The 27,574-nt window shown below is 40.5% G+C and overlaps 1 protein-coding gene across 8 annotated transcripts in view; it reads left to right on the top strand.

Annotated features, from left to right (window-relative positions):
* Positions 1-27,574, top strand: part of GTDC1 (glycosyltransferase like domain containing 1) — a 369,716-nt gene that overhangs the window by 327,730 nt on the left and 14,412 nt on the right. For all 8 annotated transcript variants that reach the window (XM_053918630.1, XM_053918627.1, XM_053918633.2 and 5 more), the window contains one exon: positions 15,599-15,708. In XM_053918630.1, the coding sequence (XP_053774605.1) occupies positions 15,599-15,708 (110 nt within the window). The remainder of the gene's footprint in view (positions 1-15,598; positions 15,709-27,574) is intronic.

Genomic DNA, 27,574 nt, shown 5'->3' with positions numbered 1-27,574 from the left:
CTCATGGCCCCACTGGCATCCTCTGAGAAGAATATTGCCCTGTCTGGTTCTTGGCGATCACCTCACAGAGCCGGCGTCTACTGCATTAAGTTCCCGTCTGTTGACACACTGTTGTCCACACCAGTGTGCACCGCAAGGGCCTGATAGCATCCCACCCGCACTCTGCCTCTGTCAGGTAGCTTCATCTCACTCAGGGCCCTCGGAAAAGTTTTTGCTCTCCCGTACAGCTTTCGAACCTCAGAAAACTCAGCAAACTCGCTTTCAGTCCTCCAGACATAAGTCATTTATTTTCCTCAGGACCTTAGCAATTTATTTTCCTCAGTGGATCTCAACCCTGCTGGCCACAGTAGCCCCTGCAAAGCTGCTGCTCCCTGGTTCTAGAAGAAAAAGCAAAAGACCAGGGTCATTCTCCCAACGAACTGTATCTCTCTCTATGGCCCTGTTTCTCCCAGTTTTCAGCCTTGGACATCTTCTTATGAGTACCTCTAGCCTCTCTAACTTGCCTCCCTCGGCCCACAGATCCCCACACCCCCCCCCTCAGCAGTGTGGGTTGAGGAAAGGGAGGTTGTGAGTAGGGAGTATGTTGACAAAAACCTACTTAGTATTATTCTCCAAAACTGTTGTTTAGACCTCAGCATCAGAATTGTAATGTAAAATCAAGAATTAAGTATTTGTTTTGCCTTCTTTTTGCATTCCTGTTTAATAACCTTACCTTAAGGGCAAAGAGTATAGCACATCCTTGCTCCCAGTGCTGGGGGAGGGAGCTTGCAGTGGGGAGGAGTGGATTTGCAATGTAAGAAATGCCAAGGGAGGAAGTCCATTAAGTACATTGATTAATACTTCAAATATTATCCTTCTACACATGTATTGATAGGGCTTCTTTTGAGACCCCTGCCTCAGAGAGCTCGCAGATAATTGCAGTACAACATAATAAGTGAAAGCCCAAAAGAGGAAGCAACTCATCCTGCCTAGAAAAGTGAGGCAAGGCTCCACTGTGGAAGTGAGGATAATTGAGAGAGGGATCCCATTAGATACATGAGTTCCTGAGCCGCACAAGTTGCAAGAAAGATCACCGAACTAAACTGAACGTGCACCCGTGCTCTGGGAGCCCAGGGTGAGTCCACCAGAACTGGCAAGAGTGCTTTCTTGCGTGTTTCCCTTCGTGACCCGAAAATTGGGGCCAAGGGTCTGGCAGACCTGCTCCCTTGTGTTTTGGAGCGAAGTTGTGGGGTGGCAGCTTGATGTCCCCAGCCCTAAGTGAGGTCGAAGGAAGCTCTGGTTTTCTCTTGTACCAGAGGGCAGACCTCCTGACCCGGAGGCCACCTTAAAAGCACCTGTTGCAGACTCAATTCTTACTTTAAGAGCCAGCCTCCAGGAAATGTGAAATGCGCAAAGTGGCTCGGTAGGAGGCACTGTGCCTCTCAGGTTTACATGCTATTTAATACCTTCCTGCTAGCACAAGCCTGCCAGCTCTTGCCCAGGCACCCAGAACTTCCTTTTGTTTGGTATCCCACACAGTTCTCACTCTCCCTGTACATTCTCCATATTTCGGTCTTGTCCTTTTGACGGCCCCACTTTAACCAGGTAAATTTACATCTTAGTGGTGTTTCAATAGTTTGATCCCAAAAGAATACAAGATACACATGAGTAGACACACATACTTTTAAATTAAACCACACTACCATATCAAGTCTTGCTAATAACTAATATCTTTTCTCCCCTGGGGTATTTTCATTTTAAGAAGGTTACTTGTTTACCTGCTTTTCCAAAAGGAAACCCAAAAAGGGAATTTTCACTTATTCATCTAACCATCAATCCATCAAATAATATTTACTAATAATATTTACATAGTACATATCTACTGTGACCGAAGTACCTGGCTTAAAATCGTGCTGCTAAGATGTATAAAAGGCTTCAGCCTTAATGAACGTCAGGTGTTAATAGCCATAGAAGAGGTCTGGGGGCAATGGCCTTTCCGTCTTACCTCTCACGTCACAGCACATGGGGAACCTGTGCTATGATCTGAGAGATAAGACTACAAATCTGACTAGAACTTAGATTCCTTGAGGGTTGGGTCTCCTGCTGTCGTTAATCCCATTTGTGTCCCAGTACTGTGTACAAGTTCTGGCTGGCACACAGGGGCACACGGTTCCCCTTTATTGAATGAATTTCTAACGTTAGACAAAGATATTTTGTCCTAAGGCCAGAAACATACCCTTGATAAGAGAATTTGTGGTTTTCCTGATTTTCTGTACGTTAATTAATACACTGTTAAAAATAGTGCCAATTAAATGGACCCAACCACAGTGTTTTGTTGTATATTATTTCAAATGTAAAACTCATCTACCTAGCATCTTTCCTCAAGGTAATTAACATTCAGTAAAAACCCCTATATAATCTCTCCTCAAACATTGTATTTCGTGAATCCAGTTTACAGATGGAACACTCAATAAGAGGCATGTATTATCAATCTGCCCTATAAATGCAACAAAGATATTAAACCACTCATCTCCTTCTTGGATTTAAATGGTTGAAATTGTACCTCATTTTAATACTTCCAAATCTAGAATATACTAATATAGAAACTAACTTTTAAGTTTAAATAACTTTCAAAAGTTTTAAAAGTATAGGGATATAATACAAAATTAAAATATTCAAGAAAGTACACCAAAAAATCAAATAATGATTCTTTACTTCTGCTCATCTAACACATGCTGCTCTCTAGAATACATGTGGCCTTTTTCCTAATGCAAATAAGTGTCACAAATGAATATACACATACTACTGAACCTTTGCTAAGTTCTCATTCAGAAAGTATGATGTAGATTCCATTTTTTAAAAAAATAAAAATATTGCCTTGAAATTTGTGTCTAAAGCAAAAGAAATAGGGTTGGTTTTTTTTTTTAAATGTTTACCTTTCTTAAGAGGTTACCTTTGTTTTAGGATGTTTATGGGAAATTCAGCATTCAGTGCCATTCTAATTTGTGAAAATTAATGAATTATGTAGTCACAGAAAAATGATGGCACGTGTACCAGCCAATGTACTTCTGTAACCCTCCCAGACACAATGTAATGAAATGGACTGCTTCTTGCAAAAATGCCTTCTGTCTGATCTCTTACCTAGCACTGTATTCTGTGCTTCCCAAGACTGACCCAGGCACAGGGAATCAGCCTCCCCAGCACCCAAGCCCTGCTGAGGTTTTACAATCTAGGGATTGGGGGCCTCACACGTGGGCACACTCTTCACCTCGGAGAAGCCCTTCCACCCGCCCCCTCTGAGAATCCTTGTGCTGCTGCCACCTGTACCCCGTTTGAACTTCATCATTTTCGGGAGCTCTCCACCTGTTGTGTGGTTCGTGGCTCTTGATATCTTTGTTGTGGAAGATTATGTTTGTGCTCTGTTTCTAGAACTCCTGTTGCTTTTGGATAATTTCCAAGAGGAGAAAGGGAGAAATAGCAATTTTCCCCCAATTTCAGTTGTAATTATTATAAAAAGGTGATTTGGTATGATGTTATATTAGTTCTGGGAAGAAAGGTGAATATCTGAACTCCATCAAGAAAGGAACGACGCATTTGGGTGACAATGAGGAGTTGGTGAAGGGACAGATTATGGATGCGAGGGTGACTGGGCTAACTGGCATTTGACAGGATTAAGAATAGAATGCTGAGAAGCCCAATTCAATTACAGATGTGCCCTTACACATAAACACATTTTACTTCAAACCGTATTTGTAACTCTGCTGTGAAAAATAACTGCCATATACTGAGTGCTTACTATGTTATTTGCATAGGTAATAGTTGCCACTTTAGATGCCTTTATTTACAATTGTCAAGGTAAACATTAGACTCTAAACTATGGCACATTCTGCTTACTGTAACTGATTGTAAAGTATAGCAGACTTTATTTTTTTGTCCAATTATGTGACTATTAATCTGAAATTCACATTTCTATAAATGAAAAAGAAAACAATGATTGTAATAATTATTATAACAATAATAACGGCCATCTTTTATTATGTATTTTCTGTTTGCCAAACACCACAAATGGTTTCATATTCGTCATCTCACTTAATCCCCTCAACAGCTCTTTGAACTGAGTGTTATTAGCCAGATTGTTACTGATGAGGAAATTAAATCTCAGACTGGTTTGCTAGTTTGCCCTGGATTACAGTTACTAAATATCAGAACTAGGATTTTAATCCTTTTTTTACTAGGGTGTATTGACCATGTAAGCTATTTTCCTTCATATATTCTGATAACACTCACCTTCAGAACTACAGTCATAAATGGATTGATTGTTATTAGCATTCAGTAAGCTTTTCTTTTGGGGGGTTTACAGACATTTCTAAAGAAAAGTAATTAATCAAAATAATCTCCCACCAATTACACTGTCTAATGCAGTTGACTATTCTTTGTTATTCATCCTTTACCAGAAATAAATTGTTCTGATACCTACTGGCAGTAAGCATATTTAATTAATTAAGACTTTGGTTCATGAGTCTTTTCATTCTGGAGAGCTTTTTCTTAAGTGATATAGTAAATTTATAGCATGTGATGTTATTACAATATTCAGAATCTTTTATTCTCTTCCATATGAATAGTTAGTCCACCTTTGGTAATGAATATGAGTAGATCTTAATAAATTTAAATAATGAGCAAGGAAAGACTGGAGTAACAAGATTGGGGACTGAACTTTTTGTACATCTTATGAAAAAAGGATTAAGTACAATAATACAGATTTATTCCGTTTATGAGAATACAGTAGAGAAGAAGAAATGCATAATTAATGCTGTTTATAAAATGAAAAAATGTAACATATGTAACGAGAAGAACACATCCTTTTGCACAGGTCTTTGTAGAACAGACATTCCATATTGTGCCCCCTCCCCCCAGGCATCGCCCTGACAGGCTGCTACGGCAGCAGTTGCTGCTGACTAAGGGAGGCTGTCTCTTCCAGGGGTCTCTGCATCGGCCAGAAAACACGGCAGTCTCACTTGGGTCCAGAAACGACGCATAATATGTAAAATGGATGGAGTTTTCGCATTTTTCTTGCATTGGTGAGATTTCTTATGAATCGCTCTGTCCGTTTCTATTTTTAACATTTTTAAATCAAAAGGGAATTTGGAATGGATTTTCCTTCTTCAAATTATGGTTCTTTCCCACATGATTGAAGTCCTTGTCATTTCTAGATGTGACGAAATGTGCACAACTGAATATGAAAACCTGTTATTAAGAATTGAAATCCATTTCAATGAAAGGCATCTAATAATCCAGACCATGTCTAATTCTCCATTAAAAAAAAAAAAACATGATACTTCATGTCATTTCATACGCTCACCCTACTGGAGTTTTGCATATCTAACTATCTCTATGGGGCCATGCCAGAACATCGTTCACTCCTTCCAGAGTCACACTTCCAGCGTCCACCAGCTTCTGGAGTCAAGAGGTTTCTCTGATACTGTGGAACTTTCCGAATAATTATACGGGGACAACATACAAATAAATATGAAGCAGTGTAAAAGAGCATATTCCCGACATCATCAGTAGCTTATGAACATTAGTGCAGAAGTGATTCGGAGTGAGATGGAATATCACGGGGGTTATTACCGGTCACAATAAATTCAAAGTCAGTGACGGAGATAATGGGCTAGGAGTGGCAGAGAGGCGAGGAGGATGTGCTCCAGCTTCCACAATTGTAGGCTCAGGAGTTGTGGATTGAAACCAGTGGAGAGAAAAGCAGAGGATGAGAATGCATATGAGTATCAACACTCATTTTGGGGACTAGTGAGGGCAAATGATTGATGAAAATGCATATTTGAATGTAGGATTGGCCAGCTTAACTTTAACTTAATGGTTTCTAGTTAGTGACATTTCAAGAAGAGATATGTAAAGAAAATCATGTTAAAGAGGATGATATAACAGTTTCTTGGAAGCTGAATTGGCGGGGGGGCGGGAATCTCAGTGGTGCTGTCAGGTATGAAGTGATAACGTTGAACTATGAAAACAGACATTATCCAGCAGATCTTCAACTATTTGAGTAGGAAGACATGGCAAGGCTGGTAATAAGTTGATTGGCAGGACAAATTTGGAAGGAACCTCCGTGTTCAGAAACGTGCCTGTCAGGCTTGGGTTCCGAGAATACCGGGAGAATGAGGACATGAGGACACTAGAGAGGAGCGTGGCCAGCAGTGCTGTGTTTGATGAGGCGGCAGGTTAGTCTTTAAGTCCAAGATTATAGATGAGTTGTCATTGGAAGATTATATATATATATATCCATCTGGTTATATAAAGAGTAAAATAATAATTGACAGTAGGAGAGGATAAAAAGATTAGATTCACGGGAAGTGACGTAGGTGTAGAGTCAACTCGATTTAATAACTTTCTGTACTCTGTGCAGGGCCTTGTTCTAGACATGGGGAGTGCAGGGCAAGCAAAGGCATGAGCTCTGCCCTCTTGCAAATTATAGCAGAAGTGAATACATAAAATTCTGAAAGTGGGATCGCTCCAAAAGGAAGGTGAACACTGCAGGAAGGGGGGAGGGCCTCGGACAGAGATTTGGAGTGGCTACATTTGCAAGACAGGAGTAAAAATAAGAAGAGATTAAGAGTTCTACAAAAGAGAAATTGAATATTATAAAGAGAACTTGATGCCACTTTGAGTATTATTTGAAACAGCAAGAATTAGACACAAATGTGCATTAGTAGGAGAATTTACTTTAAAATAATGAAATATTATGTAACCACTCAAAATGAACTATCTCTATGCACTGATGTACGTAGATATCTGTTATATACTTAGCGAGAGAGGAAAGTGCAAAATGACTGATGCTGATGTCCTGCTTGAATGTAGTGAGGAGAGTATGTGTAGAAATACACACACACAAATCTGTATGTTTGCGTGTAACAGCTCTGGAAGCCCACCCACCAAACCGCTGTTAGTAGCGGTGTCGTCTGAGTAGTGATAGAATCAGGAGGGGTGAGGAACAGGGTTGTCAGTGCTTCGTATATTTCTGAATTATTTGTATTTTATTACAATGGGTGTGTATTTTTTACAACTGAAATTTGTATTGAAATAATTGTACATTCCCATGCAGTTGTAAGAAATACAGAGTTCCCTTTGGGACTCTGATGATACAATGTTGCATCATCTGTTTTATCTCACAGGTTCCTGAGGTTCAGGTCTTTTTCATTTCTTTAATTTTTTTCTGTTTTTCTCTCTGTTGTTCACACTGGATAAATCCCCTCCTATTGATCCCTTCCAGTGAGGGTTTTTTTTTTTTTTAATTTCTGTTCTATTATTTTTCAGTATTATTATTTCCATCTGATAGTTGCTGAGGTTGAGCACTTTAAAACCTGAATGTAAGCCTCCTGGCAGTCAGAGTAAAACAGGAAACAAGAATCATATGTCTTCCTCTCCAAGAGGTGGAAACACAATTCTCAGGGACGTCAGAGAATTTCCTAGATGAGCCCTGGGAGAAGTTTCTATATGGGAGGTGGACTACCGGAGTAGCTCTCAGGATAACTAACAAGCAGTTTTGAATGTATTTCTACATATCCCTTGGAGGGAAATATTGTAATCCAAAAGAAAATCTAAGTGATGAGTTAGTTTCACATTACAGCCCAAATCACCACATTCAGCAGGGAGATTATTACTGAGGGAATAGACAGTAATGCCCTGGGGAGGGGAAAGAGTTGTTTCAAAGAACCTCCAAGTCTGAGAGGAAGTAATTACATTATGATGGTTTAAAATATGGGGAATGGTGGCTGCTGCTTAAGTAACTTCTCAAGAGTGGGGAAGACCCAATTCATCTTAGTTAAGACACTTCCTAGCCTACCAGTTCTTTGAGGCACGGATGCCTACAGCTTCCTGGCCAGGGTAGCAGAGGAAGAGAGCTCATTGGCAAGTTAACTGAATGAAATTACTGTATACAATATGCAGGGAGAGTTGAAATCCTTGCTGAAGAGAAACAACCTGGGGGGTCTGAGCTTTTAGCAGTGGGAAGATTTAGAAAGGAATCATGTTGTGAGACCTAGTGGGAAAAATGACTTGTCGAATATGGTTTTTCCTGGGTGGCCTTTGGGATGGAATGAGTGGGAAGACAAAATTGGGAAGGAGAAGGTCATTAGGTTATAGTCTGATTACACTACTTGGAAACCAAGCAAGGACCCTTTCTAAGAAAGTTGAGTGTGGACAGTGATGTCAAAGTTGGAGAAACCGTATGATGCATGAGGAGGAATGGAGCAGAGCTGGAAATCGGTGGTGTTAGGAGCACTTTGATCCAAGAGAACAGACAAATGGGAGATCGGGCACAGAGTTGTAGGGACAAAAACACAGGAGGTAGGAAAAGAGGGACCCAGCAAACGCTCTAAGATGCTCTGTGAAAACTCACCTAGACAGAGTACATTATCGGAACTACTGCTGTCAATAAATGTTGTCAGGTAGAAGGGATGACTTAAAGTGCCAAATGTATAAATGAAGAAAATGTGGAGTAGGAGCGGGCTTTAGGACGGAAACTGAATATGAAAACACACATCTCTCAGAGAGAAGCAAAGTAGAAAATCTAGAGCTCTAATAGACTTTGAATTTTGAGAGGCATCTCTCCCTCTGCTATTAAAAAGAAAGATGATATAAATATGAAGATGGCATGAAACCCTGATATGCATAAATTAGAATTTTATTTTTCTATACCTCAATTTCTCTGCAATAGACCATTCCAACATGGTGGTAGAAAGCTCAGGTAGTTCAAGATTCTCTGTCTTCCATCTCCCTGGTCTCCATCCCTCGCCGGTTACTGGTGAGGGATCCCTTGCTTCCGCCTGCCAGCAGCTTTGTGATTCTTCCATTACATTCACAGAAATCATGGCTCCACTTTTCTGACTACCACAACTCGAGAATCTCTCACAATGTCCCCAGGACTGTCTAGATGCATACAGTCAGATGTTCGTTCTGGAGTTGCCGTTCTTCCCCGGGCTGCTCACCCGGGAAGCACTGTGCACGGCCTCTGGGATGCTTAGAGTCCTGTTCCGCTCAGCTCCTCGCCGCCAGTCCTTGGTGTTCCCAACCACAGGTGGGATGGCGGCCCAGGCGGGAGGGAGTACACTGCAGTCTCACGGCATTTTTCTCAACGGCTCATACCCGTCTGAAATCCTCACAATTTCTACAAAGGTTTTTTTACTTTTCTAATTAGACAAGAATACTGCATCTCTTTCTGGTCACATTTGGGGGCCATGGGTTATGGGGAGGGGTGCTGTTCCCATGCCTTTCCTAAAGCAATGAACGTAAATCATCTTAGCATCTTGAATGTGTTCGAGGTGGAGGGGAGGGTGGAAGGAACTGGTTACATTTGTAGAATATTAAAATACCACAGATCTCAAAGATGAAGAAAATGAGAGAGGGCCATAGTAAATACTCTCAGTCTTGATCAACTATAAGTAAACGATGGTGGAGAGGGCCAGTAAAGTTAGAGAAAGAGAGGCACTGACGGGGGTGGGGAGGGAGGCTGAGAAGTTGGTGGTTAATAAGACTATTGGCCGAAGTCCAACTGAAGCCCCATTTAAGAAGCAGCAGCAGCACATGTGGAGAAAACCAAGACTATTGGTATGTGAGGCATGTAGAGGAGACTGAAAAGTTTATGAGTGGTGGAGAAATACATGATCGTAACCGCTAATCCGGGATAGTAACTAGAAGTCTTGTGTTTTTGAGTAAGGAACACATTTCTAAACTTGGAAGTAAAGCAGAACTTCATAATGGGGAAGTGAGGATGGAGGTTAGCAGGGCATCAGAAAGGTGAGGAGGTTTGTAACCAGGGTATTGGAGAGGCCATAATTCCCTCTGACTTTCCTGTATTCTTACTGTTTTATCTAATGGGTTTTAACCTCACATAACGAGAATCTAAGGAACATTCATAACTTGATGGCCTGGAGATGAAACCATGGACTGAAGGTGCCAGCTCTTTTTCTTCTCATTGTATGTTGGAAGGAAGGGGAAAAAAGTCAAAAGCTGTGTAGAAGAAAGAGTATGACTGTGGAGTGATAAGACATGATTTCAAACACAGACTGAATTTCTCCTGTGTGATCTTAGATAAAGAAATAATTTATTTGTATGACCCTTGGTTGAGAGGCTTCAGTCAGATTATGATCAGGTGCCTGGCATGGAATATTGAACATAGTCGGAGATCTATAAATGTAATTCATTTGTGTGACACCTTTATTTGTTCAACAGATATTTTAGAGCAGCCAGTTTTGTGCCACAGAAAATGTGTTAGTCAGCCTAGGCCACATTATGCTGCTGTAATGAAGACCCCCCCCCTCCAAAAAAATATCAGTTGCTTAAATACAACGAAAGTTTCCTTCGCTCACTAACTCCAAGTCTGCTGCATATATGGGTGCAGCAATCCAGCAATCCAGACCGCCTCACTCTCTGCTGTTAACCATGTCAGGTTAAAGCAAGACTTCTGTAGGGATCACTGCTGCACAGGCTGCTCTCCGGAACTGCTCGTAGATATTTCCACCTGGAAGTGACACTGGACAATCAGCGTGCAACCCATTGGTCAGAACCAGTCCTTTGGCATCCCCTTCTTCAAGGGGACAAAAGTGGAGTCCTCTGTGTGCCAAAAATGAAAAAAGAACCAGTTATCCATGAACGTCTGCCACTCGAGCCACTGGTCACTTGGAAATGAACAAAACAGACATTGCTTATGTCTCCCTCATGGAACTCTCAGCCCAGAGTGACCTGCTGCTAAGAAAGTGATAGCATCTAGAAAAAGCCAGGTTTCTGCCCAGCTATAAAGTTGTGTGGAAAATGGGAAAGGGTAGCAGTTGAGTACAAGTGACGAGTATGGAGAACTTAGCAATTCTCAATAAATATTTACCGAATGAATGTTAAGTGAGGAATAGGAAGAAATTCAGCTCTAAAAGACTAAATAGGAAAGGCAACAGAGAGAGAACAGATATAGAAGAAAAAACACATGGAAACAGTTTATGCTTTTCAAATGTTCTGAATAATATTTGGGAATAAAAGCTGTTCTCGCTCTATCTGCTGCTTCCAGGAAGCCTGAAATGTTTCCGTGCTGGTCTCTTCTGCCGTAGTTGGGCTGTGGAGGACTGGGTTCCCAGCCAGACTCGTTCATCCTTACCTCGTCAAGAATGTGGGATTGTTGGGAAGCTTGGACTCTGGCTCTTCTTCTGGGATGTTTTGTGATGAATCAAGTTTGCTGATGGGCAGCTGTCGAATGCAGAGGGGTCGCAGGAAATGAAGAATTACGCTACTATAAATACTGAAAGTGTTACAGAGTTAAGTGAAAATCCTGTGAGTGCAATTTTATGGCAGAATGTTAGAGTTGGTTCCTTGCAATATTAAAGTGATTTATATTTTTTAAAGTTTGTAAAAATATATAGAAAGCATATAAAAAAGAAGCATTTATAATGCAATATAAAGATCAACCCTGTTGATATTTTGGTACAGTTCATCCCAAACTTTGTCTGGGCACACACGTTCGTCTTGCAAAACGGAGCATATAATATATACTACTCTGTCACTTCCCTTTTACTTAACAGTATTTCTTGAATATTTTCCATGTCAGGAAATATACTTCCACAACATTATTTGTAGTGACCGCATGGAATTGTATCGTATGGATGCATCAAAATGAATTTCTTTATCAGGTTCATTCGGTTGTTTACAGATGTTGCCATTATAACAACCCTGCAATGACTGTGCTCTCACTGAATGTCTATGCACCTCTTCAATTAACTTTTCTAAACTGGAATTACTGGGGCAAAAATTATACACATTTTAAGGCTGAATTATGTACATTACCAAATTGCCCTCTAAAATGTTATTCCAATTTACATTCCTTCCAGCAATGGATGAGAGCAGAAGAGGGTTTAGGGAGCCCGGAAGTCTACAAAGTGTTCATAGGGAATTGAATGTATTATGAAATGTGTGTTTACTCTTGACAGCTATTGGCAGACAAGGTCACTGAATACATTTTTTTAAGTCTCCCATCTTATATTCAATGCTTTATGCTAAATCATAAGTATGAGAGCTTCACATTCGATTTCTTAGAAAGGAAGTGAATACAGATTCACGTGTTCTGCTAAATGGGCTCATTAGGACCGTGGGTGCTGGCGTACGATCCATGGATGACCCCTTGGATATGTGGAGTGAGTCCCTTGCTGCACAGAGAGTACTGAGCTCTGCCGCCGATGTATCCGTGCCTTGTTTTGTGTCTGGGCCTAAATACTTGTGTCCATCTGTCGTGATTTCTGAATGTTAGGCTATTCCCATTTTTTCTAAAGAGAAAATCGAGAAAAAATGTCAGACAAACTGACTATTTCAACTTTGAGGGACATACAAGACGTAAGTAGACAGGTGTCTACTTATAATATGTAATCTACTAATTTAGATGTAACTAATACTTTAAAACATGGCATGCAGAATATTTTTAGGAGTATTGCTCTTTTCCCACCCTTGTATTTTATCAAGCAGTTTTAATCCGACAGCCCCTCTAGTGGACTCTGACCTCAGAGTGGTGCCACCTTTTCAGCAGCTGGCGTGCTTCCATCAGCTGTCACCTGGAATTCAGTCCGAGTGGTGTGAGCTGCAAGACTTGTGAGACTCTATGAGGCCATCACTGGAAATCTTTTCCTGAACTGTAAAAACCCACTTACTGGTCCTGATCTTCAGTAAACACTATGAGTTTTTTTAATGATCTTTGAAATGTTTTTGGCATATCCAACTCTCTGAATTGTTAGGTCACGTCTTCCAAATAATTACTAAGCCAGTATTACAAGAGGGGCCCAAAGAAAACCCCAGAATTTATTTATAAAAAATGTATATTTATTCTTATATGTTTAAACTTCAGTCACCTTCAAAGCACTCTCCATTTGATGCAACACACCCATGGAGACATTTTTTCCCACTGCTCAAAACAGTTTCTGAACTCATCAATTTTGATGCTTTTTAGTGCTTCTGCCTTTTTTTGTTTCCCCTCTTCCACATGGGCAAAATGTTTCCCTTTGAGCACTGTTTTCATGGAGGGAAACAGCAAAACGTTGTTCAAGGCGAGATCGGGTGAATGAGGAGGGTGGGGCACAGGGGTCCTGCTGGTTTTGGACAAAAACTGCTGAACACTCAGCGCCCTGTGGGCAGGTGTGCTTGTAAATCACCCGTCATGAAATGGGCAAATGCACTGAAAGAGTCTTAAAAAAAATTTCACTGAAGCTGAACAAAGCTTCTCACAACGACGCCAGCTGGTGCACTGATACAGATGGGCTTCTAGAACAGTCAGATGGAGGGGAACTCTGTACTAAAAGGGGCCCACTTACTAGAATATAATTCTTGTTTTTTCAGAGTTCCCCCTCATATATTAAATTCCTTTGTTTCCTTTTTTTTTTTTCAAGCCAGTGTACCAGATTCACTGTTAAAACCACCCAAAACTCTCATCGGTGGATGCTGTTTCAGGTTAATGCAGCTGCCCTCAGGAGTACTTTGTTCAGAATAAAGTAATTGAGAGGGTGCCTGGTGTTGTGGGAAACTTTGTAAGGATTTTAGTACAAAGTGCTTCTTTTCCTCAGAGATAATTTTGGGGAAAGAAAAATCTCACCTTACATTCGTCTGTATCTTACAGCTTTAACAAAAAGAAGAGATTCACACAAATCTCTATTGTGCTCTTATGCAAAGAAATTATTGAATATGAAAGCTTTTGCCCACCAACAAAAATATCTTAAAAATACAGTAGGGTTGTAATGCACTTATCTCATAGAAACACTGAAAATACAGGTTGATAAAGCCTGCTGCTTTGAAAACAAACCAGAATCTTTTAAGAACTACAGCTTCTGCCCCATTAAAATTCTTCCTAACCCCAAATCACATCTACTTTTCCTTTAACACAAAACAAACAAACAAAACACTAGCAGGAAATATTTAGAACAGATACTCTCTTGGGGATCCATAGCCAAAATTTTTAGAATTCAAACTGAAAAACTTAGAGAACTGAGTGACTAAATTTCCTTCCGCATAGTGTTACTCCCTCATTAAGATATATTATGTTATATTGTTTCCATTCTTTTCATCTAACGATTTCCGAGAGAATCAGACTACAAGCACACACTACAAATTAGGTGGCAGCTATTTGATTGATACGGCTGGAGACAGCATACGGCGTACTCTTTACTTTCAAACTGTTTTGAGTCTTTGTCCGTGCCCACAGCAGTGGTGTATAGGAGAACTGTCCAAAAACTTGCCCGTGGTGCCTCTATCTAATCTGCATCATCTTAAAAAGGGAAGAGCACTTTGCTGTTGCATTCTTTATTATTTGAAGTAAATCAAGCTCAGAGATATAGAGCTTAAAATAGTTACTGAATTCTAATTCTATAGGAATTTACAATTCCATGAGATTAGAAATGCCATTTTAAAATGTTAATCAGAAGATGCATTTGTTTTAATTCTCGATACTGAAAATATTGACTGAATTGTGAATTAACACGTTCAGGGTTGCAGATGTCATTTTTCATGAGATTCCCTGAATGATGTAATTTTCATATTTCATATCGCAGTTTGATCAATTTACAGATTTATTTTACATAATTAGTTGGTAAATGAAAAATTCAATTGCTGATATATAACTATTTCTCTGTAATATAGAAAATAAGTTAAAATTCTGAATTACAAATTAAAAGCAAATATTTTGAAGACATCTGGTCCACATCTGTCTGAAATAAGATGATTTAAAACAGTGTAATTAAATACAAGAAATACTGGAATATTCACACCTTAGAATGTAAAAAATTACTCATTCCATTTTAATGTGATTTCTTGATTTGGTGGTTTTTTTTTAATTTTAGTGCCCTTTAGCCTCTCATTCTGTTATTACAAAGAAGACTGACAAGCTAAACAAAAATAATCCATGCTTTTCAAAGCCTCCATGAAACGAAAGAATCATATTTATTACCATTCTTTTATATGTTGACTGACCTCCACTCCTAAATTAATATTCAGTGGACTTAGACTCAGTCCTACCCCCCTTGGATGTATTTATAATTCTCCATTCAATTATTTAAAATGAGAGATTAGTGGAAGAGTCTGTAATCTCGCTTCCTAAAGTGTGCCTGCCTTGTGGGCACAGAGGGGCTCAGTAAATGCCAGAGGAAGGCATACACCCTCATGGAGACGCAAAGCATCTCTGGTACCTTCTCATGCTCAGTAGAGAATCATCCTTTGAAGACTGGTCTTTTGTTAAAAATCTGTGTTAAATGGGAAATTAACCATTTTATAGGCAGGGAAACTAGGCTAGGTTTTCTATAGTTTAACCAAAAAACGTGAAACACATGATAGATTTTTTCCTTTAATAGAAGGCTGCAGTGCCTTAACACTTCAATAGGACTGGGATTTTGATACATGACAGGAAAATAATATTTGTGAAAAAACTCAGTGCTGACGCTACAATAAAAGGTGATGGGGAGAAAACTCTACTTGGATGCCAGGGGCTCTCGTAACAATAGACCATGGAAGGAATTGATACTGTGAGAAGTGAAAACACTTTTCCTCACACGTACCCTAAGGTATCACAAGTTATATTCTGTGTATTTATTTCCAGGGAGCATGATAAAGACCCAGAGAGTTTCTTTAAGATATTAATGCATCTTAAGGACTTAGGACTCGATTTCCATGTATCTGTCCTTGGAGAAACCTTCACAGATGTCCCAGGTATGTATTTTGAATTTTTCATATGTTTTTTCATAGATGACATAAGCTCTCCAATTTAAGTATTAATTTCCATGTTTCCCTTTGTTAGAATAATCAAGATGAGCACTGTTAACCAAAAGATTATACGATGGCATTAAAGTGGGATTCAATTAAAAAAATACTTACGTAAGCATTCTTTGATTTAAGTTGAGAACGTGAAGTCATCTCTTTTATCAAATATAGTTTATCCAATGCATCTAGATGTAAATACAATATATTGCTTTAGGCATCTTAACACTTAAGGAAAGTGGAAATCTGTAATTGGATGTACAACCTCTCACCTCTGGGGTCATTGGCTTGAATCCTACTCACAGTGGTAATGACTGAAATACTTTACCATCTGTTAGGTGGCCTGTGTAAAGCATTTGGCACCAAACTTGTAATGTAGAGTAGACCACAGTCCCTATTATTCTTGTCATTGGTCCATCCCTTTGTATTGAATTTTTTAAAACTAACAAAAATCCTAAGCACTTGTGTTCATATTTTTTAAGCTTTGGATGTTCAGCCTTTTTTCTTAACTCCAAATACTCGGACAACGAAAGTTCAGAAATGACCTTTACTGTCGAGCATGACAACTCTTAAAGACCACTTAAAGTTTACCCTCACTTAGCATGTACTTCTTGACCCTGGTTCATTGCTAAGAACTACACCCAGTCTGGACCTCTGTAGCCTCATCAGATGTGGCTCACCTTCTGCCCGCTGGGATGATGGACATCTACCTTTCTCCAGTTCCTTCAAGGCCCCAGGCTTTCTTAGCCCTTTGGACATTTGCCTGTTTGTTTCTGTTTGATCCTTTTGACCTTACTTAGTTCAAGCGCATACTCTTTCAAGATATGAGGCTTTATCATGGTCTCATGGCACCCTATACTTTTACTTCACAGTGCTTGCCTCACTTTCTAATCTTAGAATTATGTGTCCTTTTTATTCATTCCCCACACACGTACACACACACACGCACACACACTGGAATGTCGGTGCTTCACAGGGTCATGTCTGTCTTGTTCTTTGCTATACCCCAAAGCCAAGTGCAGTGCCTGCACAGTTCTGGAGCTCAGGGACTATTTGTTGGGTAAATGGGTAAAAATAATGTGAACTCCCTGCCCTCAAGCAATTTAGTCTTGAAGAGGGAACATTTGTTCATAGCACAAGAAACAGAGTGAAACGCAAAATAATGTCATTGTATATTAGTACTGGCGTATGTTGTTTTATGTGGAATATTAATTGAATGGCCAAAGGATTAGGATATTCCAAAACCAGAAACAACACGGGCAAAGTATATGGAAGCAAACATTTTACTTATTGTATTTAAATGAGAGAAGAATTTCAGTGATTAATGCTGGGAGGTCACTAATCTAACTAGACTAAGAGATTCAGCATACAGACCTGAATGAATAAGTAGTATGTACCTTACATAGGTAGGATAGTGCCAAAATATGGAGGATCTCGATAACCAAAGTAGATTTGGTAAAGGTAAAAAATTAGGAGCCTAGATTTGGCACAGGGAAAAATTTGATGAAACTGTATTTTAGGCAGGTTTATCGTGCATTGATATGTAGACAGAATCACAGGAAGACTCCACGGTGGTCCTACACGTGTGATGCTGTGAGGTCGTGACTGAGAGATTAGTGAGGGTTCTGTGTGAGAGAGAGATGCTCAAGGCATACACAGAAAAGAATTTGATTGGTGGATGGCTGTAAAGAAAGAAAGAAGGAAAAATCAGCTCCTTTGCAAAACCACTGAGCTTGGTTGTGTTTGTGCCACTTTGAGGAGTTGATGCCTGGACCGAAAGGTGGCCGCAGGACGGCCCTCCACAGAAGGCTCCGGAGGCAGCTTTATGTTGGGTGGTTTTAGGCCACCGCTGCAAACAAGACTAGGATTTCACTCAAAGGGCCATATTCTTGGGATCACCGTCTCCCCTCGCACACATTAACATTGAGCTGTTTAGGGCAGTAGGAAGGGTTGACAGTCAGGTGGGGAGCAGTTAGGGGCCCAAGGACTGTGTGCTTAATAATTACAAGCCCAATCTTATTGTATTACTCAGGTTGGCTTCACTTCAACACATGCTCACTGAACACCGTGGAAGGGAGATTCCATGGCAAACAGGACTCAGTCTCGACCCTCAGAGGCCTCTGCCTTGGAGAGATGCATATATAATTAATGGGCACCTAGGATGCTGTGAAATAATTATGGCATGCTGCGGAAGCCCTTAGGAAGGGGCATCATGTTATCTACACACACGCTTGTGCCTCCTAGTCTCACTGGGGCTCCTTTCTGCCCTAGCCTCTGGTCCATCTCTGCCATTTCAAATGTGAATTGACTCCCTTTATGGCTACAGCTCTTCCCCCTGCACCATAGGAGGAGCCCAAGTTGCTGTATGGATGGATGAGCCTGATAACTTTCCAGGTTGCGCTCCTAGAAGCCACCTTGCTGGGCTTTCCTCCAGAGGCCTCCTAACAGGTCATCCTTTGTAACTTCAGCCCTCTTGTCACCGGGCTGGTTCATTTCACAAACACTTACTGTATTCTGGGCATTGTTCTAAGCATTGTTCTCCATTTTTCTCAGATGGAGAAATTGAGGCACAGAGGAATTAAGTTAGGTAATACTTTAACCACTATTTTATGCTCCCCTTCCATGTTCTTGTTTCCTGACACACAGTTCTCTAAGTTAAAACATTTTTTTTTTTCCCAAAGTCTCCATCCAGCACTCCCAAACCGGGTTGCCCAGCAGGCACACACTCCTTTGCCTATTGTGTCTTCTAGGTGCTACATTAACTTCTCTGAAACCCATGTCATGAAACCACCTTACCTACTGCTCAATGTCAGCTGGAAGAATTACTCTCCATGCTGCTAGCCTTTGTAAGGCAGTGGTTTCCTTGTAAATACTTGTTATAGTGATGATTATGCTATCAATTGCTCCTATTTATTGAAAGTTTGTTTCTTACTTGGTCCTTTGTTAGGCTATTTTATGTAATGCTCTGGACAATCCCAATGGAGTGGGTATTATTCTCCCACCTGTTAGTTTCTCTAGAACCTGAGACTCTGAAAGCTTCAGTCCCATTAATTGCATTGCTGGGGTGAGTCAGGCTTTCCTCCTTCACATACAAGCACACAAGTGTCAAAAAACCGAGAAGTATATGACGGCAAGACCGTTAATTACTTTTTTTCTTTTCTAATTGAGGTATGATTTACATGTAACATTGTACAAGTTTAAGGTGTATGATGGTTTAATGTGGTACATGCACATGTCACACGTGACTGTTTGCCATGCAGCTGTGGCTCAGACCTCTGTCGCGTCATCTCTTTTCTTTGTGGCAAGAACATTAAAGATCTATTCTCTCAGAAATTTTGAAATCCATAATATAGTATTGTTGACTAATCACTGTTAGATCTCCAGAATTTATTCTTCTAGTTGCAAGTTTGCACATTAAGACTCTTTATCCAGCAGATAAAGATAAAGTTCTTCCCTCCCCATAGATCTCTCAGGGAAGCCAGCGCTTACCTGAGTGATGGCATTAGTGCCGGTGAGTTGTAGTGCCCTTCCCAGTGAGGCAAACAATCTCCATTAATTTTTTTTGAAAAATGCTAAAACTAATAATAGAGTACTTTTGTAGAGTCTCCATACTGTTAGTTATTTTTCAAGTATGTTTTAAGTATTTTTAAATTATGTTGTGATGTCTTTGTAGTCCTTTTTTGAAGAATGACATACGTTCAGAACATTGATTCTAGTTTTTAGCTACATAGTCCATAGCTCTTTGGTATCATTCTTTCACTTTGCAAAAGAGAAGATAGATCTAAGATAGTAAGTGTTCCAGGATCTCACAGCTGGGCACAGTTTGGGACAAGGGCAGAAGATGGGGGTAGGTCGGGAGGAGAACCTGGGAGTTGTTGGCCTCCTTATCCCTCCTCATTCCTGTATGTGTTTAATAAATGTTTTTTTTTTAATATCTGCTTTGTGTCAAGCACTGAGTTGGACGTTTAGGATGAAATGGTGAATAAAGCTGACATATTCTGTGATGTTTGCAACGTATAGTCCCACTCCAGTGCTTTATTCATCACTTACAAGAACATTCCTTTAAAACTTTAGAACTGACATTTATTGAACACGTAACATGTGCCAGGCACTGTTCTAAGCCCTTTATGCTTTGCATCACTCACTTTTCACAACAGCCCTGAGGTTTAGGTGCTATTGCGATTACCATTTACAGCTGAGAAAACTAAGGCACAAGGAGGTTAAGTCACTTGCCTGAAATCACCCATCCATCCAATTCTGAAGCCTCAACGCAAACCTTGTCAGTCTGCCTCAGTGCCATTGCTCAGCCTCTACTGTGTGTAAGTCTGTAACGTCCCCCATGATTTACAAGTAAGAAAGCAGGAGGTGATATGGTGGGAAATTCCTGGAAAGTTTAAACACACACACACACACACAACTTCAAATTCATTTCCTAAACATCTTGCTTTTTAAATATTAAAGTGAACTCCCTCTTTTATTTTCCATCTGGAATCATCACAAAAAAAGGTGTCAAAAACAAAATGAAGTGCAAAGTTATCCCAAATACTTCTTGGCATATTTTTACTGTTCAATAAATGTTATTTGAATGAATGAAAGAATGAGATTGGAGTAATAGAATAATATAATTTATATAACATCAGGTATGTAGAAATCTACAATGAAACAATTTGCATAATACTAAACAGTTAGTGAATGAAACTAGAGAACCCTGAGACTCAAGGAAGTTCTAAGTGATTTTGTATTACATTTCCTGTTTTAATACAGGTAACCTTGATTCAACATAAATCTATTTTTCAGTCTTTTTCTCATCTGTCAGTCCTTACATCAGTCAGAATAAGCTGAATTATGCTAAACTAACAGATAACCTTAATATCTCAAAGGCTTAAAACACGTACGATTTATTTCTTATTCACCCTATATGTTTGTTGCAGGTGAGCAGTAGTGTAGTGCTCTCAGGCCACTCAGGAGACGTAGGGCTTCAGAGGGAGCCCAGCTAGCACCATCTGAAACATCGCCAGTCCCTAAGCCAGATGGAAGAGAAAGCTCAGTATCTATTCAGTGCCCTGGCCTAAAAGTAACATAGGGCTCCACTCAACTCATTGGCCAGAACTTGCTGCAAGGCACTGCCCAACCGTAAGGGGGGCCAGGAAATTCAATCCCGCTTTGAGCCCAAAATTGGCAGAGCAGACATATTTGGTCAGCTGTACTATTGACCACAATAGTTCTTCAATACGCATCACGATCTGTGGCTCATTAGAGAGAAAAAACAAGCTTATCTGAGATGTCTGCCTTAGTCTGGGAGAGTCTCTCCTGGCTGAGTAAAAAACTCTTAACAAATATTAAAGTATGGCCCACAGTCTTCTTGCTAGAGACTACCCAGCTGGTGTCTGAGACACATCTAGCAACCGAATCCCATAAGACAGAGCAGATACGAAGTCAAGTTGGTCTCTGTAGGAATGGAGTTAATTATCACTTACTGGTGACATAGCATTTTGGACAGCTCTGGTGTCAATCAGGAGTGGTTTTGCCCTCCACCCCCAGGGGACATTTGGCAATATCCAGAGACATTTTCGTTGTTACAACTGCTGGGGGGGGGGAGACGCCGCTGGCATCTAGTGGGTGAGGCCAGGCGTGCTTCTCACTGTCTCACAGTGCACAGGCCGGCTCCCACAATGACAATGAAAATCACCAACCTACAATGTCAGCAGTGCCAACACTGAGAAATTTTGACTTACAGGAACTGAAGTCCGAAGAGCAGGTTTGGAACTGGGTCCTGTAGCTTTCTTGGTCAACCTCAGTCAGCCCATCTGTGCAATACAGAGGAGGCGGTGGAAAGGAGGGATAACAAAACGACCTTCCCTATGCACCTCAGGGAGTTAATGAGGATTTCTGCGCAATTGGAGAATCTGGGGGGAAAGCACTTTCTAAACTACTGTGCAGATTTTATTCTAAGACTCATGTCCTTCCCCCTAAGTTTGTATAGGGACTGAGTCTTTAATGCATCTTGGATCCAAAGAAGACATTAACGGCACTGAAGTTCATTCTTGCCATTACTTAAATTACTTTAAATACAGAAAATTGAAAGGTCATTCTGCCACATAAAGCATCCATCAGACTCCATATTACAAATGAGCCAAAAGCTGAGAAGCTCCTCATTGCAAATATTTGAGTTTTGGCCAGTTCTCATGACAAGGTCGCATCGTTAGCCCTTGAGATGGTTTAAAAAAAAAAAAAAGCAAATGCTTAAGATATCGAATCAATGGAATGTATTTGTATACTTAATAATTTCCCGCAAATGATAATTCTAAACAAAATATTTTTTCCCGTGAAGAGCCAAAACCTTACATCAGGGTTGTTCTTTCCCGCCTGCAGCCATGGTGGGAGGGGTATTGAGCTTTAGGCATGAAAATGGGGGGCAGGGGGGCAGAAAGGTTTCCAGGAAAGTAAAAGCCTGGACTGCAGTTTTGGCAGACAGAAGTCCTTCTGGCTCACCTTTAATTTGAGGTTAAAAACAGTATGTGGAAGGCTTCTGGTTAGTATCTGGCATGACAATGGTCATTACTGTGAACTTGGTATATTCCTGATCCTTAGCTCTGGAGTCAAATGTTAGGTAATTATACAACATTTTCCTCCCCTCCCATCTCCCTTCCCACTCAGCTCCCGCTACAATCTCATTTCTAGCAGAGCAGCCACATTTGTGGGAAATAACAGGAAGGTTCTAGGAACCCAAGTAACTTATAAAGCTATAAACGTTTGCTACAAGGGGAGCCCAGTAGAAGGAAAGCTATTAATATATTGATCAATGTTGAAGTATAAGATGATTATATATGTGATGAAATAAATGTGCCCATAAGATTCAATAAGCTCATTTACTGTAAACCATACCATTCCCCAAGCCAATTCGTTTTCCTTTTTTTTTAAATTTATTGCTATCTACTCATTCCCCTAAGGGAAGTACTGAAGTACTGACCGAGTTCCTCTTGCGGTCTGGCACCACACTGCAGGTACCCACAGGAGAAGTCCACGGTTCCTTCCCTCTAGAAGCTTACTGTCTGGGGAGCAAACAATGTTTTTATAATTACATTGTGTTATACCATACCCTTGTTTATGTTGTAACATTTTCAAATAATTTTGAATACAGTATAACTCTTACAACACTCTGGTGACTAGGTAAGTATTAACATCTACAATTTATAGCTAATGAAATGATTTATATTGGCCCCACTCAAGTAGCATGAATCTGAGATAGATTCTCAGTAGACAGAGCCACTTTCACATTATTCTTAGAAATCAGCATGTAGTTACTGTCCTCATAATATGATGGAGGAAGTCAGTTCCCCAAGAATCTGATTTAAAACTGAAGTCTTCTGACTCCTAGTCCTTTCCTGGAGAAAACAAAAATATAATGGGAAAGTAAGGACAATTCAAATGAATGTAGATATAGCCCTGGCTTGTGTAGCTCAGTGGATTGAGCACAGCTCTGCAAACCAAAGGGTCACTGGTTCAATTCCCAGTCAGGGCACATGCCTGGGTTGCAGGCCAGGTCCCCAGTAGGGGGCACTTGAGACGCAACCACACATTGATGTTTCTCATCCTCTCTTTCTCCTTCCCTTCCCCTCTCTCTAAAAACAAATAAAATCTTTATTAAAAAACAACAAATAAATGTAGATATACATTCTCCTGCAATAAAGAATAAAAACCATAATTAAAATGACAATATCTTTTAAAGTACTTGATGAATTTAACAAGACTCCAGTTAAGATGCCAGAATATTACATTATATATCTGCACACAGTAGTACTAAAATTCACACTAAATAAATACATAAATGGGCAGAATAGCAAAGAACTCATCAACAAAGGACTAATGATTCTTCAAAGGACTAAAGGACCAACATGTCCTACAAGAATCAGAACATGTATAAAGTGATAAATTTTAAAAGAGTACTTTACAGAATAAAAAACATGAAAGTAGAAAAATGGACAAAAATAGAGAATTCAGAAATAGGCCCAACTTGTATATGAATTTAAAATTCAACGAAGTTAGGATAAAATTTAATATACTTATTTCAGCTCTAAAATGTAATAATTTTATGAAAACAGGAAATTGAGTAAAATAAATAAGTTCTATGCAATAAAAACAACAAAACAAAAATTCATATAAGAAAATTAAGTACAGATTTTAAATGTATATTTATAGAAAAAGGCTTGCAAAAGCACCAACATACTATAAGTATGATAACTTAGTGAGCACCAGGGTAGGCCTTTTGCTCTGGCATCTCATTGTAAATCCCAGCAACCCCCTCAGTAGGGGCAATTACTCGCCCCTATGTGTGGGTGAAGACACTGAGGCTTAAGTTCAATACCTCACCCCAAATACAGCTAATATATAATAGGAATGATTATACCTGAAGAAATAATACTAAACTTTAGGGGGGAAATCTTTCATTCTTCTAGTAATGAAATAAGTGTAAATACAAAGAATTTAGGAAGAGCAGCTGCATTGTCCAAAGCAGTAGAAGTAAAGGCGTACCCCCAGACTGGCCAACTTACGGGGAAGCACGTGTGCTTATGGTGACGGCAACATAGAGTGTTTATCCTGAGCTGTGTGGGGGACCGTACCTCGTGTCTGACTCAGCACTTTTACATCAGCGAATGGAACCCACAGAAGTAATTCCCATGACTCGTTCTAGTTTCCGCTGCCTCCTTCCCCAGTCATCTTCTGGGGCTGTGAATCCTGCAACAGGTTCAGATTAGTCTCCAGGCCTTTGGACACTGTGATATTCAGTTCATCCACTTACTGTTGCCAGTCTTCTTTCTGAACCCAGACCACCCAAGAAGAGAATCCCAGTAGTGTAACAATACTAATAAGACTATGTCTCAGAGATTTTCTGCAAGATGAACTTAAATTTCTTTTGTAGCAAATGAGGTTCTTCGAACTACAACCCCAGCCTAACCCATCTCTGCCATTTTCGGAATATGTCTGTGCACTTACCTACCTCCATGTTTTTTGTGATGTGTTGCTGACATTCTTCTGCCCCTCTCTACATAACCACATGCACACCCTTCTCCTCTGGCAAAATCCCAACTCCAGCTGTGCCTCCTGTCCTGCACCCTGCCTTTCCCTCCCCTTCCTGAGTGCTCACGGCACCCAGAGGCATTCCGTCAGTTGAAAAGCATCTATCGCTCTGCAGGGTGATCAGTTGTCACTTGGCTGCCTTTGGGGACCATGTCGTAACTGATGGGAGGACACTCTGTGGGTGAGGAGAACAACTTCTGAAACAGAGACACTTCACAGAGCAGGAGTCAGCGATACTCCCAGTTAGCGAGGCGAGCTCCCCTCACCCAGATTTCGTTGACACTCCTGACGAGGGTGGAGTTCCCATCCCATAGTGAGAAGCTCTCTTTTCCTTCCCCAGGAACGGTTTCTGAACTCTGCCGCCTCCCTTGCCTCCCGAATGCTCAGGACGCTCACCAGACACACGTAACTGGTAACAACAGACACCAGTCGCTCAGTGTGTCCTGTGAGACTGGGTCTTTTTTTCCACGATCATTTCCAGACGTGGCATCCCCTGGCAGGACTAAACGTCAGGCCTGCTTGAAGTCTACTCCTGCAGCTTCTGTAAGGGGAATATTTATCTTTTACACTGAAACTGGAAAATTCAGAGCAACTCTCAAGGCAAGATCATTTATCCTTCCTACCAGGGGAAGACCGTGAGGATAATATGTTCTGGAATACAACTCCCAAAACATCTCTCAAGAAATTGTTCTCAGAAGTTATAACGATGAAAACATTACTGAGGAAAAATGTTCTTTCATTTTCATAAACTGTCCTCGAAGTTTATGGGAAATGTGCACTTGGGAATGACGCAAGGAAGTAGATAAATTAATTAAATAATGGATGAGAAAAGGTCAAGACATTGATAAACCAATAGGAAATTAGAAACAGACCCTAATTTTAAAAGCTTGTAAATGTATATATGACTACGGGTTGATAGATAGGAGGCCTTAGCGTGTAGCTCTCCAACATTGCTTTGGTATTTTATCTTTTTAATTTCAACAGGTGTGTATGGTCACGATGTGGAGTGTGGTATAGTCAAAACAATATTTGCCCCCATAAGGGGCTGTGGGGGAAGGCCTGCCTGCTGTACAAATTCGTGTTTCCTGTGACGCCTGTCAGAACAGCGGTCTGACAGAAAGCAGAACAACGGGGTGCGTATCTGGATCCAGCTAGTGAGCTCTTCCAGCTAGATCTCTCCCCGCCTAAGTGTCACATTTGTGAAATGGAAACCGTCGCAGATACCGGGTGCGACGGGATGAACGCTGTCCTGGAATTTAGAAGGCTTGGGGTCTAGTTCTAGCTCTGCCACCGATTAGCCACGTCACCCCTTTTAGCCTTAGCTTATTCAGGGAATACAGTCATCCAAAGCAGGTTGGAACTAGAAGGACCCTGGCAATTAGGGTTCTTTTAAAGTGGCACGCACATCCGTACACCCAAAGGGGATTTCACAGTAACGCTTTCTGAAATTTGGATTGTGAACACAGTAAGCATTACGATCATGCTTTTTCAAAACCCGTTCTGTTCCTCACCCTTCTGATATCTCTCTATACTGCCGATCCCAACCCCCACCCTCGGGCAGCTGCGAACCCTTCGTCTAGGCCAGCCATCGTTCTTCCAGCCACCCTCACGCGCTGACTGAAGCCGCCCACTGTTCTGTCCTGTAAGTCTCCGCTGACTTAAACATCCTAAAGATGAGCTCCATATACATTCCTTCTACTCCCCTGCCATTATCAAATTAAGTGCACCCCACCGGTCTGGATTTCTCAGGGTGGTTTGAACTACCTTCCTGGCCTTACTTCAGTCCTTACACAGGGTACCCCTGGGCTGTAGCCTAGATTACTCAGTGTTCCCTGAAGGCAGCTCCTATGTCACCACCCAGGGCCCCGCTTTCCTCCTCTACCCTTCAGAGCTCAACCCATCTGCTAAGCCTCGTACGTGAGTAACAGTTAGAAGGTTCTTCAGGATGCAACTATATCTTACACAGCTTTATGTGACCCAAAGTTCTCCACACAGCAGCGTTTTCAAACTTTTAGTCATGATCCCGCCAAGATGTGTATAAACTTTGTCAGCTAGTACACCTGTGTGTGTGTGGGGGGGGGCATATTTATACCTGAAACACAGCATCCAGAACATTATATATATTCTTGTTTACACTTGATGCACTCTGATATCTCCTCTTTTTTTTCTGTTGTACTTTGTTTCTTTTAATAGTTGTCTAAGTTGATTTCACACCTTTTAGTCATAGCTGTAAACAACACCGTAATATAGCACATAGCACACAATAGGTGTACTGTTGTGTATGTTTAATTGGCCTTTTGCCAAAATCATTATAGAAATATTACTGATCTGTGAATATATTTAGTCAATTTTGATAGGTTATGTAAAATATCTTACATCCTCAAGGTCATGCTGTTCTTAGTTTTACATGAGCCAACGGACCTGAGAAACCAAATGCAGTTCCTTTGTATCCATTTTTAATGTAAGAAGATGAAGAAATGTAGTTGTATAACTATTACTATAAAGGCCAAGCTCCTAAGACCAATGTATTCGACACCTTATGATAGTTACTATTTATTGAGTGCAGGTATGTGCCAGGCATCGTGTGAGATGCTTTAGTTAATTTCCTCTAATCCTGCGACACCTCAATAGGACAAGATAACATGTCCACTTTATCAGAATGCTGAATCAAACTGTAGTAGTTACTATAGTCACTGAACATTCTTAGCACTGAAGTCATAATTTTCATAAGGTTTTATTT

Source organism: Desmodus rotundus, chromosome 2 (genome assembly GCF_022682495.2).
Source record: "Desmodus rotundus isolate HL8 chromosome 2, HLdesRot8A.1, whole genome shotgun sequence".
Lineage (NCBI taxonomy): Eukaryota > Metazoa > Chordata > Mammalia > Chiroptera > Phyllostomidae > Desmodus > Desmodus rotundus.
Note: the sequence above shows the minus strand (reverse complement) of the source record. Positions and strands in the feature narration are given on the sequence as shown.